This window comes from Rhincodon typus, chromosome 7 (assembly GCF_021869965.1).
Source record: "Rhincodon typus isolate 14 chromosome 7, sRhiTyp1.1, whole genome shotgun sequence".
NCBI classification, from domain to species: Eukaryota; Metazoa; Chordata; class Chondrichthyes; order Orectolobiformes; family Rhincodontidae; genus Rhincodon; species Rhincodon typus.
The window spans coordinates 29,289,744-29,314,225 of NC_063338.1; the positions used below are offsets into that span (position 1 = coordinate 29,289,744).

Consider the following 24,482-nt stretch of genomic DNA (forward strand, 5'->3'; position numbering starts at 1 on the left):
AGCAGCAGCAGCCAATGTAGGCCTGAACTAAAAGCCTCCAACCAATAGCTTTGATTTAACATCATTTCTGAAATCATAAAAGGTAATTTTTTCTCCTCTGGGAAGTGGCTGTACATGTATAGGAAACAAGAGTGCTGGAAATCGCAAAGGGTCAGGCAGCATCCATGGAGAGACAGCAAGCTAATGTTTTGAGTCTGGATGACTCTTCAGAGTTGATGTGAAGTGTGGAGGGGACTTCATTTATGCAATCGTAGGGGTTGCGGTGTAGGCTGCTGATAGTGTAGATTAATTGATCAGAATGTGAGAATGGGAGAATAATGGTGTGTCTAACTGCCAGACTGAAGGAGCCCAGCAGGCCAGGCAGCATCAGAGGAGCAGGAAAGTTGATGTTTCGGGTCGGGACCCTTCTTCAGAAGTTTTCTGAGGAAGGGTCCGGACCCGAAACGTCAACTTGCCTGTTCCTCTGATGCTGCCTGGCCTGCTGTGCTCCTCCAGCTCCACACTGTGTTATCTCTGTATTTAAACAGTAACCTTTGAGCAAAAGGAGAGAGAAATCAATGTGTATTCTTAAAAGGAAACTGTAAACTATTCCCTCCATCTCTTGCTCAATCAGAAACAGCACCAGTGAAAAAACATCTTGGAAAAACCACTGTTCGCCAAGAAGTTAAGGTTTGAGCCGTAGAGATCCACAGCACAGGGCATTTTGGCCCATTGTGAATTGGCAATGGTCAAAAGCAATCACCTAGCTATTGTAGTCCCATTTTCTACCACTTGGCCTATAGCCTTATATACCTTGACATCACAAGTGTACATCTGAATATTTCTTAGATATTATGAGGGTTTTTGCCTCTAACACCCTTACAGGCATGAGTTCCAAAATCCCAGGCTGTTGCTGTTTGGGGTAGAAATAAATGATTTAGACTTGAAGGTGGATCAGTAAATTTGCAGATGATCCAAAAATTGGTGGGGTCATAAAAGTGAGGAGGATATCCTTAGGTTACAGGACAATACAGTTGAGCTGGTCAGATGGGCTGGTCAGCGCCAAATAGAATTCAGTCAACAAATTTGGTTGAAAGAATCTTTTTTTACATTCCCTCTGAATCTCCTGCCCCATGCCTTAAATCTGTGTCCTCTGGTCATCCTTCCATCAGGAGGAAATATTTGCCATCATAATTATATACATCTCAGTCATGCCTCCCCCCACCTCAGTCTTCTTAGCTCTAAGGATAGCAAGTCTGTCCAATCTCTATTCGTAACTGGAACTGTCCAGCCCAGGCAATATCCTGATAAATCTCCTCTATGCGCTCTCTAATGGAATCACATCCTTCCTTTAATGTTATTCCATAACAGCACACAGTACTCTAGTAGTAGCCTAGCTAACATTTTATATGGTTTCAGTATAACTTCCCTGCTCTTAAACTCCATGCCTCAGCTAATAAAGGCAAGTATCCCATATGCTGCTTCATCTACTGGTCCCGCAACCTTAACAGACTGATTGACATGCACACCTCGGTCCCTTTGATCCTTCGTGCTTCCCAGTGTCCTACTGTTCATCATGTATCCCCTTGCCTTGTGTTTCCTGCCGATACGCATCACCTTTACATTTATCAATTGAATTCCATTTGTCACAGATTAGCACATCTGACCAGCTCATCTGTACCCTTCTGTAATCTAAAGCTATCCTCCTCACTGTTTACCACCCAAGCAATTTTTGTATCATCTGCAAACTTAGTGATCAATCCTTCTCATTGAAGTATAAATCATTTATGGGTACCCCAAACAGCACAAACCTCAACACTAGTTCCTACCACACTGTACTGGACACAGGTTTCCATTCACACAAACTCCCCTCAGCCATCGCCCACTGCTTCCTGTCACTCAGCCAATTCTGGTTCGAATTAACCACATTCCCTTGAATCCAATAAATTCAGTCTCCCATGCAGGACCTTACTGAAAGCCTTGCTGAAGTTGAAAAAGACTACATCAAATGCATTGCACCCATCTACGCACCTGGCTACCTTTTTGAAAAATTCAAGCAATTCGGTTCACTTAACAAAACCATGATGACTGTACTTGATTAATCCCTGCCTCCAAGTGCAGGTTAACTCTGTCCTGCAGAATTCTTTCCAAGTTTTCTGCAAGCTCCACCACTCCTGAGGAAACAGGAAAATGGCTAAACAGTTGGGACTCAGGTTTCACTTAAACAACTAAAAAACTCTGAAAATTTTAAACTCAACTGCCTTCACCCTTCTATCTGCATTGACCCTCTCACAATTCTTTTTAAGTTTGTTTACCTGAGTTTGCATGTGTTTGATGTCATGTTTTAGCATTTTTCGCAATGTCGTAGGTAATAAAATTCCTCTTCCCTTCATTCAAGGAAACCTTGTAATTAATTGGCTGTTTCATTTTGATCAAGTTAATTATATTTTAATTGAAGTTTGAAAGCTGCATGCTAAAACAAAACAAAAAAACTGTCTCAGAGGGGATTGCATCACCCTCCTCACCTGGCTGTAACAGCATTGCTAGCACTGCATACCATTCTCTGGTATTGGCATCATCAATGAAACATACCTGGTAACATTCCTTATTCACAAGTGCATCACGTTCACTACATGCTTTTACAGAAACATCAATGATGTTTTTTACCCATACTCTTGCTAATGCACATCTTTGTTTTTGTATAGTACGTTGCATCGGTTGGGAATTGAACCCCAAGCCTCCAGTGAGAATTCTACCTTGGTTCAGAAACAGTTAGATTTTAATATTGATTAAAGTAAGGTAACGCACAGAGGGAGAATGTGATTTAACAAAATCTGGCCAATATCAAACAGCCTAGAGGCCAACACACCTAGTGCTTTTTCTCTTCCTGCCCTATCAAAAATAATGAAAATTCTTTTTGGACAATTAAATAGTTAATAATAGAAATTCTTTTTGGACAATTCAATAGCTCCTGAGTACCTGCTAATGTTGTTATGCTAAGGCGCAGGCCTGACCTTTACTCTGACCCCTGCCATCCCAGCTTCCATTTCATTGAAAAAGTCACATCACAAAGTTGCCCTTTCTCCTGCCGTACCTGTTTCACGCTCTAACTCGACCGTCCTCCCTCAGCTGATGAATTGATACTCCTCCATATTGAACAACACTTAGAGGAAGCACTGAGGATGGCAAGTGCAAAAATTATACTCTGATTTAGATTTAGATTTTATTGTCACGTGTACTGAAATACAGTGAAAAGCTTTGTTGATGAGCAGTACAGGCAGATCACAACAAGCAAAGGACCACAACAAGCAACATGCAAAAAGACTGAGAGGCATAAGGTTACATTGCAGGTTACATTATTTGAGGCTAGATCCATTCAACAGTCTGATAATGGCCGGAAAGAAGCAATCCCCGAACCTGCCTGTGTGTGTGTTCAGGTTTTTGTATCTTCTGCCTGATGGAGGAGGTTATAGGAGGTCATTACCAGGGTGCAATGGGTCTTTGATGTCGTTGGCTACCTTGCCGCAGCAGCGAGCTGTGTAAATAGAGTCCATGGATGGAAGGTTGGCTTCCATGATGGTCTGGGCTGTGCACACAACCTTCTGTAGTTTCTTATGGTCCTGGGCAGAGTAGTTGCCATACCTGGCCATTATGCACCCGGACAGTATGCTTTCAATGGTGTACCTGTAGAAGTTGGTGAGGGACCTTATGAACCTGCCAAATTTCCTGAGCTGACTGAGGAAGAAGAGGCGTTGTTGTGCCTACTTGACTGTTGCATTTATGTGGGAAGTCCAGGACAGGTCATTGGTTATCATCACTGTAAGGAACTTGATGCTCTTCACTCTCTCAACCTCAGTTCCTTTGATGTAGATGGGGGCTTGTTCTCCTCCTTTCCTTCTGAAGTCGATGATCAGTTCTTTAGTTTTGCCGATGTTGAAAGACAGATTGTTTTCATTGAGTGGGGCACTTCAGTGTCCACCGCCAAGAGTGGCTTGGCAGCAGTACTACTGATCAAGTCCTAGAGGACATGGCTGCTCGACTCAGTCTGTGGCAGGTGGTGAGGGGACCAAAAAGAGGGAAAAACATACTTGACCTCATCCTTGCCAATCTGCAAGCTGCAGATTCACCCGCCCCTGACAGTATCGGCAAATGCGGCCACAGCATAGTTCCTCATTGAGAATATCCTCTATCGTGTTATGTGACACTGTCACCTTGCTAAATGGGACAGACTTCGAACAGATCTAGCAACTCAAGACAGGGCATCCATGACGCACTGTGGGCCATCAACAGCAGCAGGATTGTACTCCAGCACAATCTGTATCCTCATGGCCTGGCATCTCCCCCACTCAACCATTACCACAAAGCCAGGGGATCAACCCTGGTTTAATGGAGAGTGCAGGAGGGCATGCCAGGAGCAGCACCAGGCATACCTAAAAATGAGGTGTCCCCCTGGTGGAACCACCAAACAGGACTAATTGCTTGCCAAACAGCATAAGCAGCAAGCGATAGACTGAACTAAGTGATCCCATAACCAGTGGATCAGATCTAAGCTCTGCAGTCTACCACATCCAGTCACGAATGGTGGTGGACAATTAAACAACTCACTGGAGGAAGAGGCTCCACGCATACCCCCATCCTCAATGATGGAAGAGCCCATCATATCAGTGCAAAAGGTAAGGCTGAAGCATTCGCAGCCACCATCAGCGAGAAGTGCTGAGTGGATAATCCATCTCGGCTTCTTCCAGTTGTCCCTAGTGTTCAGCCAATTCAATTCACTCCACCTGATATCCAAAAATGGTTGGAGACACTGGATACTGTAAAAGCTATGGGTACTGTAAAAGCTATGGGCCCTGACAACATTCTGGCATTAGTACTGAAGACTTGTGTTCCAAAACTTGCCACTCCCCTAGCCAAGCTGTTCCAGTACAGATATACCACTGGCATTTACTTGACAGTATGGAAAATTGCCCAAGTATGCCCTGTACACAAAAAGCAGGACACATCCAATCCGGCCAATCACTGCTCCATCAGTCTACTCTTGATCATCAGTAAAGTGATGGAAGGTGTCATCAACAGTGCTATCAAGTCGCACCTGCTCAGAAATAACCTGCTCAGCGTCACCCAATTTGGGTTCCGCCAGGGCCATTCAACTCCTGATCTCATTATAGCCTTGGTTCAAACATGGACAAAAGAGCTGAATTCCAGAGGTGAGGTGAGAATGACACCCCTTGACATCAAGGCTGTATTCAACTGAGTGTGGCATTAACGAGCCCCTAGCAAAACTGGAATCAATGGGTATCAGGGGGCAAACTCTCCACTGGTTGAGTCATACCTGGCACAAAGGAAGATGGTCGTGGTTGTTGGAGATCAGTCATCGCAGCTGCAGGAGTTCATCAGGGTAGTGTCCTTGGCCCAACCATCTTCAACTGCTTCATCAATGACCTTTCCCTCCATCATAAAGTCAGAAGTGGGGATGTTCGATGATTGCACAATCGGTCAGCACCATTTGCGACTATTCAGACACTGAAGCAGTCCATGTTCAAATGCAACAAGATCTGGACAATATCCAGGCTCGGGCTGACAAATGTCAGGCTATGACCATCACCAATAAGAAACAGTCTAATCACTGCCCCTTGACATTCAATTGTGTTACATCACTGAATCCCCCACTATAAACATCCTGGGAGTTATCATTGACCAGAAACACAACTGGACTTGTCACATAAACACAGTGGCTACAAGAGCAGGTCAGAGGCTAGGAATACTGCGGTGAATAACTCACCTCCTGACTCCCCAAAGCCTGTCCACCATCTATAAGGCATAAGGCAGGAGTGTGATGGAATACTCCCCATTTGCTTGGAAGAGTGCAGCCCCAACAACACTGAAGTTTGACACCATGCAGGAAAAGCAGCCCGCTTGATTGGCAGTACATCCACAAGCATCCACGCCCTCCACCACCGATACTCAGTAGCAGCCATGTGTACCATCTACAAGACGTACTGTAGAAATTCACCAAAGTTCCTTAGACAGCACCTTCCAAACCCACGACCACTTCCAAATAGAAGGACAAAGGCGGAAGATACATGGGAACACCATCACTTTCAAGTTACCCGCCAAGCTGCTCACCATCCTGTTTGAAAATATATCGCTGTTCCTTCACTGTCGCTGGGTCAAAATTCTGGAATTCCCTCTTGAATGGCATTGTTGGTCAACCCACAGCAGGTGGATTGCAGCGGTTCAAGATAGCAGCTCACCACCACCTTCTCTAGGACAACTAGGGATGGGCAATAAATGCTGGCTAGCCAGTGATGCTCACATCCCACAAATGAATAAAAAAAACTTTTTGCATGTAAAAGTTGTACCTGGCGTCTCAGCAAATAACTCTGATTTAATATTAAATGGGTTTGTTACCAGAATAATACCAAGCAAAAGGTTTCTTTGACAATGGCAATGGTCAGTGAACTGATGTAAAAAAATACAGTAAGTTGTTTTCAGGCTGCTTTCTCCCCCTTTATGACCAGTAACCCAAGACTAACACCGGCAACTGTTAAAGTGAAAATATCTTGCCTCATTTATGAGTGTGTTGATATGCATTTTTGTCAACATTGATATTTGTGGAAAAATTAATGAAATTTCGAAGTTGAAAATCAATCTATGTACTTGGCTGCTTTCTCTCTGTTATACCCAACAATGCACCTCGACCAGAATTCGTAATGTCTGAATTTCAGCCCTACTATATTGATGTGAACTCTTGCATCTCTAATCTTTTCATAGTACCTTTTGTATGAGGTTACCAATTAAGGGAAATTTGGGCAGTTTTACGGTGTGGCTTTTATGAATGAAATTAACTTCATTTCCATTTCTTATAATTATCAAAGTGATATGCATTTTAGCCATCAATTTGTTTTGAGCTTGAATTGAAGTCTCATGATGAGTGGGCATTGTTTTCACTCACTGTGGAAAGCGTTTCCAACTGTAACAGTTTTTGATTCTGTCTTGATGAACAGCAATCTATAACTCCAGGACATGTCTCAAAAACTCTATCCCAATACTTGCATAAAATTTACAACAGAGTCCTTTTATCTTCTGACAGAGTACTACCTCCCAATTGTTTCATGTTTTGTTGGTATATAAATAATATTGCCCATGTCTAACTTGAGGATTTAAATTTGATTGTCCATACTATATCAATACCTTTGAAACAATGCCAAAGTGAATGTATGTCTTCGAGAATAAGGCTGGGGAAATAATAGCAGGGAACCTGGGGAGCTGAATAAGTCAATCACCGTAGTAGAACATAGGGACAGGAGTGGGTCATTCAGCCCCTTGAGCCTGTTCTGCCACTCAATGAGATCATGGCTGATCTGTGGCCTAACTGATATACCTGCATTTGGCCCATATCCATTAATACCTTTGCTTAACAAGAATTTATCGATCACAGATTTAAAATTAAAAACTGATTTAGTATCAACTGCTATTTGTGGAAGAGCGAGACGAGCGTCTACCATTCTTTGTACATAAAAGTGCTTCCTAACATCGCTCCTGAATGATCTGGCCCTAATTTTTAGACTATTCCCCTTGTTCCAGAATCTCCAACCAGTGGAAGTAGTTTATCTATGTCTACCTTCCTGTTAATACCTTGAAGACTTTGATCAGATATCCCCTTAACTTTCCAAATTCTAGAGAAAATGCGCCTAATTAGAGTCATAGAGTCGTAGAATCGTTTAGCAGGGCAACAGACCCTTTGGTCCAACTCATCCATGCTGAACATATATCCTAGATTAATCTAGTCCCATTTGCCAGTATTTGGCCCATATCCCTCTAAACCCTTCTTATTCATATACCCATCCAGGTGTCTTTTAAATGTTGTACTTGTACCAGCCTCCACCACTTCCTCTGGCAGCTCATTCCATACACGCACAAACATCTGCGTGAAAAAGTTGCACTTTAGATCCCTTTTAAATCTTTCCCCTATCACCTTAAACCTGTACCCTCTAGTTTTGGACTCCCCCACTCCGGGGAAAAGACCTTGGCCATTAACCCTATCCATGTCCCTCATGATTTTATAAATTTCTATAAGGTCATTCCTCAGCCTTCCATGCTCCAGGGAAAATAGCTCCAGCCTGTTCAGCCTCTCCCTTCAGCTCAAATGCTCCAACCCTGGCATCATCCTTGTAAATCATTTCTGTACCCTTTCAAGTTTCACAACAATCATCTTATAGCAGGGAGACCAGGATTGAACACAGTATTCCAAAAGTGGCCTAACCAACAGTTGCAACATGACCTCCCAACTCCTCTACTCAATGCATTGACTAATAAAGGCAAGCACACCAAACGCCTTCTTCGCTATTCTGACTACCTGCAACTCCAATTTCAAGAAACAGTGAACCTGCACTCCGAGGTCTCTTTGTTAAGTAACACTCCCCAGGACCTTACCATTAAGTGTATACGTCCTGCCCTGATTGGCCTTTCCAAAATGCAGCACCTCACATGTATCTAAATTAAACTCCATCTGCCACTCCTCGGCCCATTGTCCCGTTGTACCTTTTTCGCTGTCCATGGTACCACGAAGTCAGCTGCAAACTTACTAACCATACCTCCTACTTTCACATAAAAATCATTAGTATAAATGACAAAAAGCAGTGGTCCCAGCACCAATCCTTGCAGCACACTGCTGATCACAGGCCTCCAGTCCAAAAAGTAATTAATATAATATTTCCTCATAACTTAATCCCTGAAGTCCAGGTATCATTCTTCTAAACCTATGTTGCTCTCCTTTATAATGAGAGGTTGAGTAGGTTGGGCCTGTACTTGTTGGAATTTGGAAGAATGAAAAGCAACCTTATTGAAACATACATGATTCTTTGGAGACTTGACAGGGTCGATGCAAAAAGGTTGTTTCCTCTTGTGGGAGAGTCTAAGGCCATAGGGTGTAGTGTCTGAACAAGTGGTCACGTATTTTACAAGAGATGAGGAGGACTTCTTTTTCTGAGGGCAGTGAATCTGTTGAATTGTTTACACCGAGGGCTGAAGCAGCTAGGTTGTGAAGTATGTTCAAGACTGAGATAGACAGACTTTTAATCAGTAATGGAATCCTGGGCTACAGCGAAAGACAGGAAGGCGGAGTAGAGGGTTATAGATCAGCTATAATCTCATTGAATAGTAGAACGAAATGGCCTACTTCTGCTCATAACGTCTTATGGTCCTATGGTCTAAACTTAAAAAGTACAAACTTATATCAATGTGCAGTAAATGAAAATTTTGGAAAATGTGCAATAGAAACACACAAACTATAACCATTACACTTTTGTTCAAGTATAAAAGTTGCCTTCACTCTTTTTACTATAAATTTAGATAACAGAAAGGTATCAAATATTAATCTTAAGAACATCAGTGTTAACATTGTACATTTCAATTTTGTTACTTATGGCTCACTTATCTGGGAGTCACTAAGAAAAATAAGGGAACACTGCTGTGTTTTATTTGAAACAGTAAAGTTTATTTTTAATACGGCTCCTTTCTTTCACTTTAGATTTAATATCGTTTCATCTGTGGCATTATATTTCAGGAATTGAATCCAGAGACTACGCATCCTGACTTCAGACTGTGGCTTACAAGTTATCCATCTCCAAATTTCCCAGTTTCTGTCCTACAAAATGGCGTGAAAATGACAAATGAAGCTCCAAAGGGTCTTCGATCTAACATTATCCGATCCTACCTCATGGATCCCATTTCTGATCCGGAGTTCTTTGGTAGCTGCAAGAGACAAGTTAGTGGCAGTTCATTCGCAAATCATTTGGGATTAACAAATTATTGTAGGACTTGATGCAAGGATAGACACATTATTGGTCCCTGTGACCCTAATTTAAAGGTCCTGGCTGCATTGTGGGGTAGCTTAATGTCATGGTGTTGCTCTGGAAGCTCAAAATGCAGAAAAGGCTTGCCTTGCTCTTCTGATAACCTTTGCTACATGCTGCACCCCAAACTGGGAAGAGTGCACACTTAGACATGCCTTGGGTATTGCAGAAACATTCAATGGCAACAGATTGGGATGTTAAACAGACATTTCAACTGATCTGAAACTTGTACTACTTCTACGGCCCTGGAACTCACTCTCTCCTGGTGCTCCAATTTCCTTGTTAAAAATTCCAGCAGTAGTATTGAACAGCAGCCTCTTTGAATTCGATGCAGTTTCCCTTTAAGTCGGATAAATTACTTCTAAGAAAATTAAACTTGTCTTCCCTGTGTGCTGAACATAGACACAGTCAGTAGTATGGCAGGTACTTGATTCTGTACTACTACAAGCTAAATGATGTGACAGTATCAAGTTTGCATTCAATTACTTCCAGGACCAATGCAGACAGTTTGGTGCAAACCAATATTTAAATCTAATGTTTAATTGAATTTTATTTTGACGGCTGGACGGAGAAAATGTATCTATTCAATATGCATACTAAAAGTGAACAAAACCTGAAATAGACAAATTGTTTGTAAAATATGTTGATATTGTGTTAGAGGTGCAATAAGCACTAACTGTATTTCCATTTAAATAAAAGCACCGGCATACATTGAATGATCGAAAGACTGGCATTTATATAGCACTTTTCCTAACCACTGGGTGTCTTGAAGTGCTTTACAGTCAATGAGCTATCTTTTGAAATGCAGTTACTGTTGTAATGAGAGATGACATTTGTATGTGTATTCACAATAAATATTCCTTGAATTTACATTTTAAAATTAGGGTCAAAATAAATATAACATTTGATTTCTTTTGGGTTGCCTTAGGTCCGAGCTATCTTTGAGGAACGTATGTGGTGACAGAAATGGATATTATGTTATTTTTTTCTAACAGGCTGAATTTAAAAAGCTTCTGTATGGTCTATGCTTCTTCCATGCATTAGTTCAGGAAAGGCGAAAATTTGGACCTTTAGGATGGAATATCCCTTATGAGTTCAATGAAACTGATCTGCGAATAAGTGTACAACAGCTCCACATGTTCCTTAACCAGTATGAGGTAAGCCATTTCCAACCATTTACTGATGCCAGCAGCAGAGCCACCAGCTCTCAGATTTGCTTCAGCTGCTTTTTAAACTTCCAGGACATATGAAGATATTCTGAAGTTTTCAACCTCTAATTCCACCTCTTCCCAATGAGGAGTCATTCAGTTGTACTCCAAACCTCCTCACAGTCTAACCTCGACTTAGCAAAGTGACAGAATGCTGTTGCAAGTCTGGAATTAGTGTCTGCATAGCGCTTGAGCTTTTTGCTCAAATTTTCTGCACTGTAGGTACAATCCAGGTAAAATATGGAGTCAGTATGTATAGTTTTTCCAGTGAATTAAATTCCAGTCCATTGGCTTATGCTTCTGTGCCTTCATTTGAAGCCTTTTTTGAAATGCCAGTCTGAAATCACTCTACCCGCAGTTGAGTACTTGACCAAACCATGCAATGTACAACTTACATAGCAGAGGGACAATATGTATAGTATAACCTCACTTTTGTTTTCCATTATTGAAAAGAAATGATGTTAAAAATCCCTCTAATGTTGCCTTTATTGTAATCAATTTTTATTCAATTAATATCAACTACATATGTACATTTATTCAGGATGTGCCCCTCGACGCCATTCGATATATGACTGGTGAATGCAACTATGGTGGTAGAGTGACAGATGACTGGGATCGGCGCACCCTTCGGTCAATTCTTAATAAATTCTATAACAAAGAAATTACAACAAATGACGCCTATACATTTGACTTAAGCGGTATCTATTATGCTCCACCAGAAGGCGATGTAAGAAAAATTTTATTATTGCTAGATATTCTTGATGCATTTAATGTGCTAAAATATTTGTTATGCAAAAAGATTATATTTGTTGGCTACTTGGGCAGGTTTTGGAAGAATTATATTTTGCAATGTTATCACATAGTCATAGTGATGTACAGAATGGAAACACACTCATCCAAGCCGACCAGATATCCTAAATAAACCTAGACCCATTTACCAGCATTTGGCCCATTTTCATAAACCCATCTGGATGCCTTTTAAATGTTGTAATTGTACCAGCCTCCACCACTTTCTCTGGCAGTTTATTCCAGCCACCACCCTCTGCGTGAAAATGTTGCCCTCTCACCTTAAATCTATGCCCTTTAGGTTCGGACTCCCAGTCTATTCAGCCTCTCCCAAAAGCTCAAACTCTCCAACTCTGGCAACATCCTTGTAAGTCTTTTCTGATTCAAATTTAACATCTTTCCCATAGCAAGGAGACCAGAGTTAAACACAGTATTCCAAAAGTGGCCTAATCAACATCCTGTACAGCCGCAACATGACCTCCCAACTCCAAAACTCAATGCACTGACCAATAAAAGCAAGTGTACCAAACGCCCTCTTCACTATTCTGCCTACCTGCAACTCCACTTTCAAGGAACTATGAACCTGCACTCCAAGGTCTCTTTGTTCAGCAACACTCCCCTGGTCCTTACTGTTAAGTGTATAAGTCCTACTGTGATTTGCCAAATGTTTCCAAGATTATGCACAGTAGAAACAACATAAGTTGCAGTGAAGACACAAGTAACATGGAATTATCTGATAAACCTATTAATCATCTTACAGTACCTCAGCTACATTAACTATACCAAGAGCCTCCCTTTGAACCCAACTCCAGAAGTCTTTGGAATGCATGCTAATGCAGATATCACTAAGGATCAATCAGAGACCCAGAACCTGTTTGACAGCATCCTACTTACCCAGGTATGTCAAATGATTTCTACAGTTTGAATAAAATATAGCAGAGGTGAGTATAGTGGCCATTTTTAAGGAAAACAAAAAGGTCTGAAGGTGAATAAACCATCTGGACAGCATGGACTACGCCCTAGGGTTCTGAAGGAGATCGCTGAGGAGATTGCAGAAGCATTGGTATTGATCTTTCACTGGAGTCAGTGAGGGTCCCAGAGGACTGGTTAATGTAACACACCTGTTTAAGAAGGGAGGGTGCCAAAAAAACAGGAAATTATATGCAGGTTAGTCTGACCTCGGTCGTTGGTAAAATTTTAGAGGCCATTGTTGAGGATGACATCGCGGTGAACTTGGAAGTGCATGATAAAGTAGGGTTGAGTCATATCGGCTACATCAAAGGGAAGTCATTCCTGATCAATCTGTTAGAATTCTTTGAGGAGGTAATGAGCAAATTAGATAAAGGAGAACCAGTGGACTTGATCTATTTGGATTTCCAAAAGGCCTTTGACAGAGTGCCGTACAGGAGGCTGCTAAATGAGATAGAGCCCATGTGTTAGGGACAAGGCACTGGCCTAGATAGAGGTTGACTGACTGACAGAAGATAGCGAGTGAGGATAAAGAGGTCTTTTTTAGGATGTCAGTTGGTGACTAATGGAGTTCTGCAGGGCTCAGTGTTGGGATCACAGTGTTCACATTAAACAATAATGGTCTGTGCGAAGGAACTGAATGTAGTGTTGCTACATTTGCAGACGACATAATGATAGTTGAAGGACAGGTAATATTGAGGAGGCGGGGAGGCCGAAGAAAGACTTGGGCAGGCTAGGAGAGTGGGCAAAGAAATAGCAGATGGAATGCAATGTGGAAAAGTGTGAGGTTATGCACTTTGGTAAGAAGAATAGAGGTGTTGATCATTTTATAAACAGGGAATGACTTTGGAAATCTGAAGCACAAAGAGACTGGGAGTTCCAATTCAGGATTTTATTAAGGTTAACTTGTAGTTACAGTTGGCAGTTAGGAATGAAAATACTATATCGGTCTTCATTTCAATGAGGCTAGAATACAAGAGCAGTGATGTACTTTTGAGGCTGTATAAGGCCCTGGTCACACAGCGTTTGGAATATTTTGAGCAGTTCTGGGCCCCATATTTAGGGAAGGACTTGCTGGCCTTTGAGAGATTCCGAAGGAAGTTCACAAGAATGATCCCGGGGAAGAAGGGCTTGTCTTATGAGGAACGGCTGAGGACTCTGGGTCTGTACTTAATGGAGTTTAGAAGAATGAGGAGGAATATCATTAAAACTTACAAAATACTGCGAGACCTGGATAGAGTGGAAGTGGAGAAAATGTTCCCACAAGTGGGAGAGACTAAGATCAAGGACACAGCCTTTAAAATTGAGATGAGAAGGAATTTCTTCCACCAGAGGGAGGCTAATCAATGGAACTCATGCTAAAGAAGGCTGTGGATCCTAACTTGGAACTTTCTCTCCACACGGATTGTGCAATTGTTACTCCTACTGAAGCATACGTCCTTGACAGTATCACCAGCAGGTAGATTGGTGAGGACAAGTTCAAATAGGATTTTACTTCTTACTAGATTCTTCATTGCCTTCTGCAAACCCAGTTTAACAGCTGAGCCCCTGTAGGCTTTGACCAGCTCGGTCATTAGTGGTGTTACTGAAGGTTGGTGATGGACATAGGAGTTTTCATTCAGCAGCCTAGACAGGCATTTGGCTCCACTATCTAGTGGGGCCAGATTCTATCCCATGTCCCCAGAGCATTATCCTGGATCTTTGGATTATTAGTGAAACTATCATTATGCTACCACTTTTCCTTGCATATTGTAATCTTTCAACTTCATTATTAGTAGTTTGTTGAAAAGTCATCAAAAGTTAGAAATAGCTGCTAGTTATGGCTTGATGACTATTCGTAATAAATCGTTTCAAAGTGTGACTTTAAAATCTTGACTGAATTACAAAGCTGAATTAAACAGATTAGAATTACTTTGGATTGAAATTAGATTGAGCAATTTACTTCCAAATCAGGGAACAGAAACTTAGTGCTGTTGGCTAATTTAGATAATTGCATGTGGCATGCTGTTGACCAGCTGCAGCATGAGCAGGGGACACAGAGAAGATGAGCTGAATTAAAAGGAATAAACAAAGCTAGTTTGCACTACTTAAAGACCTTGCAAAGAGGGGATGCAATGACATCACATCAGTGATCAAGGTCAGTGAAAGTATCTTAGAATGCCAGTCCCACAAATTGCACCGCTAACCTACACGTTGCTCAATGCATGACACTTGGTATTCTTTCATCTACAAACGGAAAAACAATCCATTTCAGATGGGGTGTCTTCAGCTCACGCATTTTTGCAGAAGAGGCCAACTTTGAGAAACAGGCTCTTCCACATGGTCTATATATGTAATTACCATGTGTTGTTTTGGATTGTTATTTTCAATGTTGGCATCTATTGCCAAGCTGTTTTGGCTGTTAGTCGTTGGCGTGGTGCATCCCATTAGTTACTTATCAACAATCTGTATCAATTCAATTCATGCTTAGCATTCATTGCTTCACCTCACCTTTGCACGCTTAGCACAACTGTAAGCCTCGCACTCACATCTCATATCTTACACATGTGGCCAACTATTCAACCATGACAAGCACAGCGTTAAAGCACATTACAATGACTACCACACTTCCTTCTCTTTTGCAAGGTAAGTGAGTGCATACTGAAAAGCAAAAACACCTGATAAACATTGGTCAGATCTGGTGACATGCCCTCAACCTGATGGACAAAACAGTGCTCTCCATCATTGGACAGAAGCAGTGATTGGTGATAAAGCTGAAAGCTTCAGTTTACAGTATCCTCATAGCTAATCCTTCTTCTTGTACCTCACACCTCTCTCATCCTCTCATCCCACAAACTCTCTGATTTTTAAGTCACATTTTGCATCTTTACTGTACTAAGAGTGAATCAACTATCTTATTCAATATCATATTTGTGGCAGGATTTCTCTTCGTTAATTTTAGTTGTCCATTACACATTTTAAAGGAGTTCCAGTTTTATACTGGCCTACAGAGACTGGGAAACGGGGGATATATCAGTACCCATTAATTGGGGACCCACTATGCCTGGGAAAAGGGCAGGGCCAAAGGCCCAGACCCAAGCGGCACCAAGGAACATGATTTCAATCTCTGCCCCTGCCCCACTGACATTTATTTCAAACATGCCAATGATCGGAAAGCAGATCAGTGTGTTGCAGATGGAAGAGTTGCCTTGGATCCCTGAAAAAACAGGGAGAGGAAGAGGGAATGTGGTGTAACTTCACTGTAAGTGGCAGAAATGATGGTGGATGATCTGTTGAATACAGAGGTACAAAGTGAGATTAAGGGGAGATGTATCTTGAACCTGGAGGGATAGTTGGAGTACTCCAGCGTGGAAAGAGCTAAAGCCTGCCTTTGCAAGTAAGGGGGAGAGATTTTGAGATGGCATCCCAGCAAATTTAACACATTTGAAATAAACTATCTACAGGTTGGTCCGCAGTCACAGCTGTGGCCAAGTAGGCAGGACAGTTCTCCAAGACATTCTAGTATGCTTATTCCAGCCCTGACATAGTGAAGGCCCACAGGCAAGCTGAAATATTCCAGTAGTTGTTCCATCCTTGCACTGACCTCCAGTAAAATGGCTTGGTGGCAGGCTGACATGAGCAAACTTACATTCGAGCTTTCTTGCAACTATACAAGGGTGAAAGGTGTTTGTTGGAAAAGGGAAGAAAATAATTACCTCAAACAATACAAGTATTTATATTTGAGTCTGGAATCTTTAATCTGAGAGAAATTGGTTGAGGAGTTGCTGTTTTCCTCACTCTGGAATAAACATGGACGAATACCACAGACAAACTAATATGCATTATCCCACCTAACAGTACATGTAAATTTAATATCTCACTTAATTCAATATGTTTATGATGCTTTTGCTATAAAGAACAGAGTTTGTAGCTATTTTGTGACATGTGAATTTAATTTTGTTTTGCCATATTAAAGTGTGACTTCTTCATCAGAATTACTTATTATTGCACAAGACAACTGGAAGATTATTTTTTAAAGTTAGCCTTTTGGGCTACTTTAGAGTTTAGAATTCGTAGAGAAACTAATATAAATGGAGAACACGTCTAGTTTTCATCCATCTATAAATATTCATTTCAATTTAATGCTGAAAAATATAGAAGATTTTCTCTGAAGCAGTAGAACAAGATGATATCAGAAATGTTTGTGAATTGGAAAAGAGAATTTCAGAATATTCATAATAGGAAATTTACAGTAACAGTGTTTACTATGAATATAGAAAGCAGGTGTAAGTTTTGAAACATTTGTATTTAATTGAGTGTTGGTAGGGAGAGGGGACACAGAGCATTAGTACAATAGGGAAATTGCATTTCTTGAGCTTAACAACTACTGCTATAATATATTAAAGGAACAAGACAGAAATATTCCGCCATGTTGAGATTCAAGGGAGCAAAGCAAGCTGGATGGCTTCTACTTTAATGTTAGGAGTATTATAGGTATGATAGATGGATTAAGGGTCTGGATTGACATGTAGAATTATGACATTATTGCCATTACAAAGACGTGATTGAGGGAGTGGGCAGGACTGGCAACTCAGCATTTCCAATGTGTAGGGTCTTCAGGCAAGATGGGAGGGTGTAAAAGCAGAGGTGGTGTTGCATTATTAATTAAAGAGTTTGTTACTGCAGAAAGCAGATATCTTGGAAGGGTCTTCAAACGAAGTTTTGTGGGTAGGGTTGAGGTATACAAAGAGAGCAGTCATATTGCTGGGAGAGCATTACAGTCACCTAAACATTCAGCGGACAATCGGGGGACAGGTATGTAGACAATTCACTGAGGTGTGTAATTGTAATAGTAATTAGATTAAGAGATTTTAAATTCCCTACATTTATTGTGATAGTCATAGTGTAAGAAGTTTAGAGAAATTCTTAAAGTATTCAGGAGAGCTTTTTATATCAACATGTAGAAGGCCCAACAAGGGACAGCACAGTGCTGGACCTAATTATGGGAAACAAAGCCGAACAGCTAGTCAAGGTGGCAGTGGGGAGCATTTTAGTGATGGTGACCAAAACACAGTACATTTTAATACTTATGGTTGGTCCGCAAAAAGCAGTTTTAGATTGGGGGACGGAAGTTTTATTAAAATAAGTTAGGATCTGACCTAAACAAACTGGGAACAGCTACTTGTGGGAAACTCTACATCAGAAGAGTGGTGGACATTCAAAATGGAAATGTAGAAATTACTAGCCCAATGTGTTCCCGTAGAGTGAAATGTAGGAGCAACAAGCTGCAGAATTCTGGATGTCAAGGAGTATTCAGGACTGGATTAGAAAGGAAGGAGAAGTTTTTAGGTGCAAAGGGAGCAAATAAATTGAGTGGAATGTAGAAAATGCAGGAGGAGCTTAAGAAAAGAATGAGGAGAGCAAAGAGGAAGCATGAAGAAACACTGGTGAGTAGAATTTTAGGAGATTTTCAAGTTATTTTATTAATATATTAAGGGGCAGAAGATAACTAAAGAAAGACTAGGGTCCATTAGGGATCAAAGGGTACTCTGTCTGTGGAGCCAGAGGACATTGGTAGTGTGTTAAATGAGTATTTTACATCTGTTATCATTTGAGAGAAGGAGGACGTTGGTACAGAATTTGGCGAGATGGACTGATAGATTCTTGAGCAGATTGATATGGGGAGTGATGACATAGTGGAGGTTTTGGTAGGCTTAAAAGCAGACAAATGACCAGGTCCAGATGAGTCGTGTCCCAGGCTGCTGTGGCAAGCAAAGGAGGAAATGACGTGGCTCTGACCCAGATTTTGAATTCATCTCTGACCATGGGGGAGGACCCAGAGGACTAGAGCACAGCAAATGTGATTCCACTTTTTAAGAAGGACCTTAGGGATATACAAAGGAATTACAGACCACATCAGTGGTGGGGAAACAATTGGAATTGTGAAGAGTTTTCACTGGACTTGAAACGGTAACTCTGTTTTCTGTGCACAGATGCTGCCAGACCTGCTGAGTTTCTGCAGCAATTTCTGTTTTTCTGTGTTTCAAGTCTCCAGCATCCGCATTTTCTGTTTTATTCTAGTATTTTCTCCACTACCAATGTCGGCTAACTGGTCTTTGATTCTCTGTTTTTCCTCTAGCTTTTTTAAATAGTGAGGTTACAAAAGCTACCATCAAATCCAACAAAACTGTTCCAGAGTCCATAGAATGTTGAAAGGTGACCACCAAATACGTCCACTATTTCTCAGGCCACTTCATTAAGTATCCTGGGTTGTAAATTATTGAGCCCTAGGAATTTATTGGCCTTTAATCCGATCAATTTTCCCAACACCATTTCCCTACTAATACTGATTTCTTTCAGTCTCTCAGGCTCACTCGACCCTGCGTTCCTCAACATTTTTGGGACATTATTCATGTCCTCCTTTGTGAAGAAAGAGACAAAATATGTATTTAATTTGTCTTCCATCTTTTTGTTCCCCATTATAACTTACTCTGTTCAGACCAACATTTGTCCTTGCAAATCTTCTTTTCTTCGTATAGGAGCTTTTGCAATCATTGTTAACATGCCATATTATTTTGCAGTATGGTCCTGTTCCATTCTTGTCCTTGAATTCTTTGCCTATCGCTTCTTATTGTACATTCTGTCTTTTGTCTTGCCTTCTTTTCTGTCTTCCATGCAGAAGAATCCACTGTGGTGCAGCAAATTTGGTTCTTGCTACTTTCCTCTGAGAGGCCATCCCCCCAAAGCAGTATATCTGTTTTGTGGGCAATGGCTACAGGGGACTGCTGCATTTCCTGCTTAGCCCTCTTTCTCTGCCTGATGGTTATCCATTTCCTTATTGCCTGTGGAGTTTTAGCCTGTGGAGTGACCACCTCTTTGTACAAGCTATCCACAATACTCTCAGCCTTGCAGATGCTGCACTGTCCGTAGTCACCACTCAAAATGTGTAGCAATTGCTATGTCGGGCAGTTAAGCATTTTTAACTTTGTTTTGCCAATTAATTTTCGTTGAATGTGTTTTCTTTAATAACTCAAAGCCATTGTTTCACAATTCGATATCTATGAACGTTGCAAAGGCAGCTATTTTGTTTTGAAGCTGGAATCTCACTAAAAGTTCCTCAATTAATTTATGAATCTATTAATATGATAAAATTCAGAAGTACTTTTCTAGATTACCATAATAATAGGATGTATTAAGTATGTTCTACAGCAAAATTGAAACAATAACTTTCTTTAAATTGGGTTAGAAGGATGAATCATGTACAAAATTCTCCATCTACAGAAAAAGATAAAAACACAAGTCTAATTTTTTAAAATCTAGCAATCAGGGAACAAGAAATAATAGACCTGGCTGTGACTTATTTTGTTAAAATAGGTCAAATGTTTCATTATCGCTCCAGTGAAGATTTGGTAAGAGAAACAGATGGCTGAATATCAGGCTGCAACACTGACTGTAGTTGTCTTCCTTTTGACAGTAAATGGAAGTGCTTTTTGGTGGATAGTTCTGCTTACATTTGAAACAATAAATCAATTGCTGTACTTGAATCATGATTGATTGGCTTAATAATTGTTATATTTTTATTGCAAAGTATTTTGAATTGGTTCCATAATCTTTCTGCAGTAGCAATGGAACAATATTTGTGCTATTATTATTATTGCTAGGAAAGTGTGGTTTAACTAACAATAAAACATTTCAGGTAGTTGCAGGAGATGAATTCATTGGAAACCTCGACATGCATGTTTTAATTTGCAACTTGTTTCACAATTTGACAAACTGAGGAGGTTCAGATACAAGACATTAATCATTTTATTCAAGCGTATGCAAGGAGAGTCAGCCCTAGAAGCATAAAAAAGACATTGGAATGCTTTGCACTTATTCAGTTTTTATACAAAAGTCACATACTGAATTGCTAATGTGGCCAATTCCTAAAGTATGTCGACCAGGTGTCCAAATATAATTTGCACTTTTCTACAGTATGTAATCGACATTATCTGTACCCAAAGTTTCCTTTATCTTTGCTGATTGTGGCCTATACTTTCTGTATTCTTAGCCTTGCACATCTGTGGTTCTTATTTGCTTCGACTGTTGTAATATTTCTGACTGAAGATTTAACCCATAACTAACTAAAACTAATTCACCCCTTCAATTTCCCCTTTTTGGCACTTGGCCTGGCCTAAAGTAGCCAAATTAGTGGTAACACCTTTCCCCTTATGCTCCATTGCCCACAGATATCAGCTGGTATCGAGCTTAGGGTTGTGAAGATACTTATTTATACCATCCTGATATGGTCTTGTGCTTTGCAGGCTTTGGCCCTATTTTTCTGAATCCTTTACTCTTTACTATCCCTTTGTGTCCTTCTGCAGTGTGGTGAAACAGGTAAGTGAAATGTAAGACCAATACCATCCAGGTGATAATCAAAATATCGGTGATGTTTCTAATCCACCAGTGTAACTGTATATTTGATCCACTATTCCTCAGGTGTTCCCACCAAATGGTGGTATCTGTTTGATTTGATCAGAAAATGCCTTAGCTTGTTGCTGCACTGCACAGCTTGTTCTGTGCCCTTACTGGCCTCATCTTGAATACCTGGAGCATGTTCAGGCAAAAGTTAAATTACAAAAGAGAACTGGTTCAGAAACTGAGATAACAAGGTGTAGAGCTGGATGAACACAGCAGGCCAAGCAGCATCAGAGGAGCGGGAAGGCTGACGTTTCGGGCCTAGACCCTTCTTCAGAAATGGGGGAGGGGAAGGGGGTTCTGAAATAAATAGGGAGAGAGGGGGAGGCGGATAGCAGATGGATAGAGAAGAAGATAGGTGGAGAGGAGACTGGTCAAAGAGGCGGGGATGGAGCCAGTAAAAGTGAGTGTAGGTGGGGAGGTAGGGAGGAGATAGGTCAGTCCAGGGAGGACGGAAAGGTCAAGGGGGCGGGATGAGGTTAGTAGGTAGGAAATGGGGGTGGGGCTTGAGGTGGGAGGAGGGGATAGGTGGGAGGAAGAACAGGTTAGGGAGGCAGGGACGAGCTGGGCTGGTTTTGGGATGCGGTAGGGGGAGGGGAGATTTTGAAGATTGTGAAGTCCACATTGATACCATTGGGCTGCAGGGTTCCCAAGCGGAATATGAGTTGCTGTTCCTGCAACCTTCGGGTAGCATCATTGTGGCACTGCAGGAGGCCCAGGATGGACATGTTGTCTGTGGAATGGGAGAGGGAGTTGAAATGGTTCGCGACTGGGAGGTGCAGTTGTTTAGTGCGAATAGGTGTTCTGCAAAGCGGTCCCCAAGCCTCCGCTTGGTTTCCCCGATGTAGAAGAGGCCACAACGGGAACAGCGGATGCAGTATACCACATTAGCAGATGTGCAGGTGAACATCTGCTTGATGTGGAAAGTCTCCTTGGGGCCTGGGATGGGGGTGAGGGGGGAGATGTAGGGGTAGGTGTAGCACTTCCTGCGGTTGCAGGGAAAAGTGCTTGGTGAGGTGGGGCTGGAGGGGGTGTGGAGCAGACAAGGGAGTCACAGAGAGAGTGGTCCCTCCGGAAAGCAGATAAGGGTGTGGAGGGAAAAATGTCTTTGGTAGTGGGGTCGGATTGCAGATGGCAGAAGTGTCGGAGGATGATGCGTTGCATCCGGAGGTTGGTGGGGTGGTACGTGAGGATGAGGGGGATTCTGTTTTGGTTGTTATTGCGGCGAGGGGATGTGAGGGATGAGTTGCGGGAAATGTGGGAGACAAGGTCGAGGGCGTTCTCGACGTTCAGAAACTGTCAGGTTTTCCTAAAAGTCTCAGTTGACCTAAATGTTAACTGTTTCTCTCCTTCTGAGTCTGCTACATCAAGGATTCCACAGGGTCCACTGCTCAACTCCCAGCTACTCTGCAGAAACAACTTTCTGGTCAGCAGAATATCTGGGCTTATACATTCGATAATAAATCCCTGTCTCTGCAGTTACACTGGACAGTGTAAAATAATCTTGCTGAAGTTACTCCTTAAGTAAGTATGCTGAAGTTAAGTTTTTATATCATTGGCAACTCAGGTAAAAGGTGCACCGTGCAGTTCAGAGAAAATTAAACTGCCTAAGCTTTAGTTAAAAAGAAATAGGACGTTGTAATATTTTCCAGGATTATCTATTACTCTGTATTTTATCACCGTTTACAAGGCAAGCAATACTTGATGGCCCATGATTTTTTTTTACAGTCTCGAGCCACTGGTGGGGCAGGAAAATCAACAGATGATATTGTTTTTGAGGTGTCAACTGATATCCTAAGCAGAATCCCTGCAGACTTTGATATTGAGGCTGCTATGAGAAAATACCCAACTACATACAATCAAAGCATGAACACTGTACTTGTACAAGAGATGGGTCGTTTTAATATCCTGCTTAGAACAATTAGGGAGTCCTGCATCAACATACAGAAAGCTATCAAGGTTAGTGTTCATAGTCCGTCATAAACAAGGTTCTATAACCTCTGAAAATTAGTTTGCCTTCTCTATATATAGTACAAATCTGTCTGGTACCAAGCCCGAGATTTTCTCAGATATTTTCCATGTACTTGTCTTTTTGAAGTTTACTAGATGAAATGATTGAATGGGTACTGTTTTTTTAAAAAATCACAGTTGCTATATGTTTTCATTTTGCTTCTGCCCTCAAGCAGTTAGATTTGTGTGAATGAGGAGAGTGGAGAAGCTGACACAGCCAACGTTTTCGAAGGGAACCAGCTTCAACTTATTCCACCAAAGATTGAATTGACCTGTTTCAGATTTACCTACAACTGAAGTATTCAGAGTTACTCTATTATTCCAACATATCCTCAGTACTGAAATTTAACCAGAGCCATGAGATTACCAGGATGACCTTTGAGAATAATATTGATGTCTAAAACAATGGTTTCATGCATTTGGCTTCAAATCTATGATTCCGAACATTTCAGTGCATTTATATACTTTCTTTTCAGATAGACGCATAAGTGGCTGGAAGACAAATGGTCCGGAGAAGAAAAAAGTTTCAATGTTTAACCGTGGATCTTTGTTTTTAAAATTAGATCAACCTGACATTTATATTGGCAACGTGTTATGATGTGGAACTCTTTTAACTAATTTTTAGTGAATGCTAGAAAATAAATTTTCCAAAATTATTTTGTACTGGAGAAATATCAAAGCTAAAATCATTTTAAATCAAATTCTGACATGATGCAACTAATACTTTTGACCATGATAGATATAATCCAGCAAAGCTGCTAATCTGATCAGATCACTTACGTTTTTATTTTTGTAAACATGCTGATGTTTGTGCTTTGCAAATCCTGTTCATGGGCAAAACCTGCATTCATGAGTCCATGCTGTATGAAATACTTTTCACATTTTAAAATTCATTCATGGGCATGTGGCTGGGCCAACATTCATTGCCCAACTCTAGTTGCCCTTGGTTATGGTGGTGAGCTGTTTTCTTGAAACGCTGCAGTCCATTTCGTGTAAGTAACCCCACAATGCTGTTAGAGAAGGGGTTCCCGGATTTTGACCCAGTGACATTGAAGGAGTTATGATATATTTCTGGATAGGGAGCACCCTCTCTGCCTTGATACTGACTAACAAGCAGAGCTATAGTTTCCTATGATGTATGTGGGGGATTAGGGGCAGCAACGTGTGTGTTTGTGTGTCTGTGTATGTGTGAGACCCATCCATGCAGTGGAGCCTAGTCTCTGATCATCTTGGCTAT

General features: G+C 41.3%; 1 protein-coding gene across 1 annotated transcript in view; it reads left to right on the forward strand.

Annotated features, from left to right (window-relative positions):
- The window catches only part of dnah7 (dynein, axonemal, heavy chain 7), a 311,419-nt gene that overhangs the window by 258,094 nt on the left and 28,843 nt on the right, over positions 1-24,482 (forward strand). Inside the window, exons 56-60 of the mRNA XM_048599124.1 lie at positions 9,548-9,748; positions 10,832-10,993; positions 11,586-11,771; positions 12,591-12,728; positions 22,964-23,194. Coding sequence (XP_048455081.1) covers positions 9,548-9,748; positions 10,832-10,993; positions 11,586-11,771; positions 12,591-12,728; positions 22,964-23,194 — 918 coding nt within the window. The remainder of the gene's footprint in view (positions 1-9,547; positions 9,749-10,831; positions 10,994-11,585; positions 11,772-12,590; positions 12,729-22,963; positions 23,195-24,482) is intronic.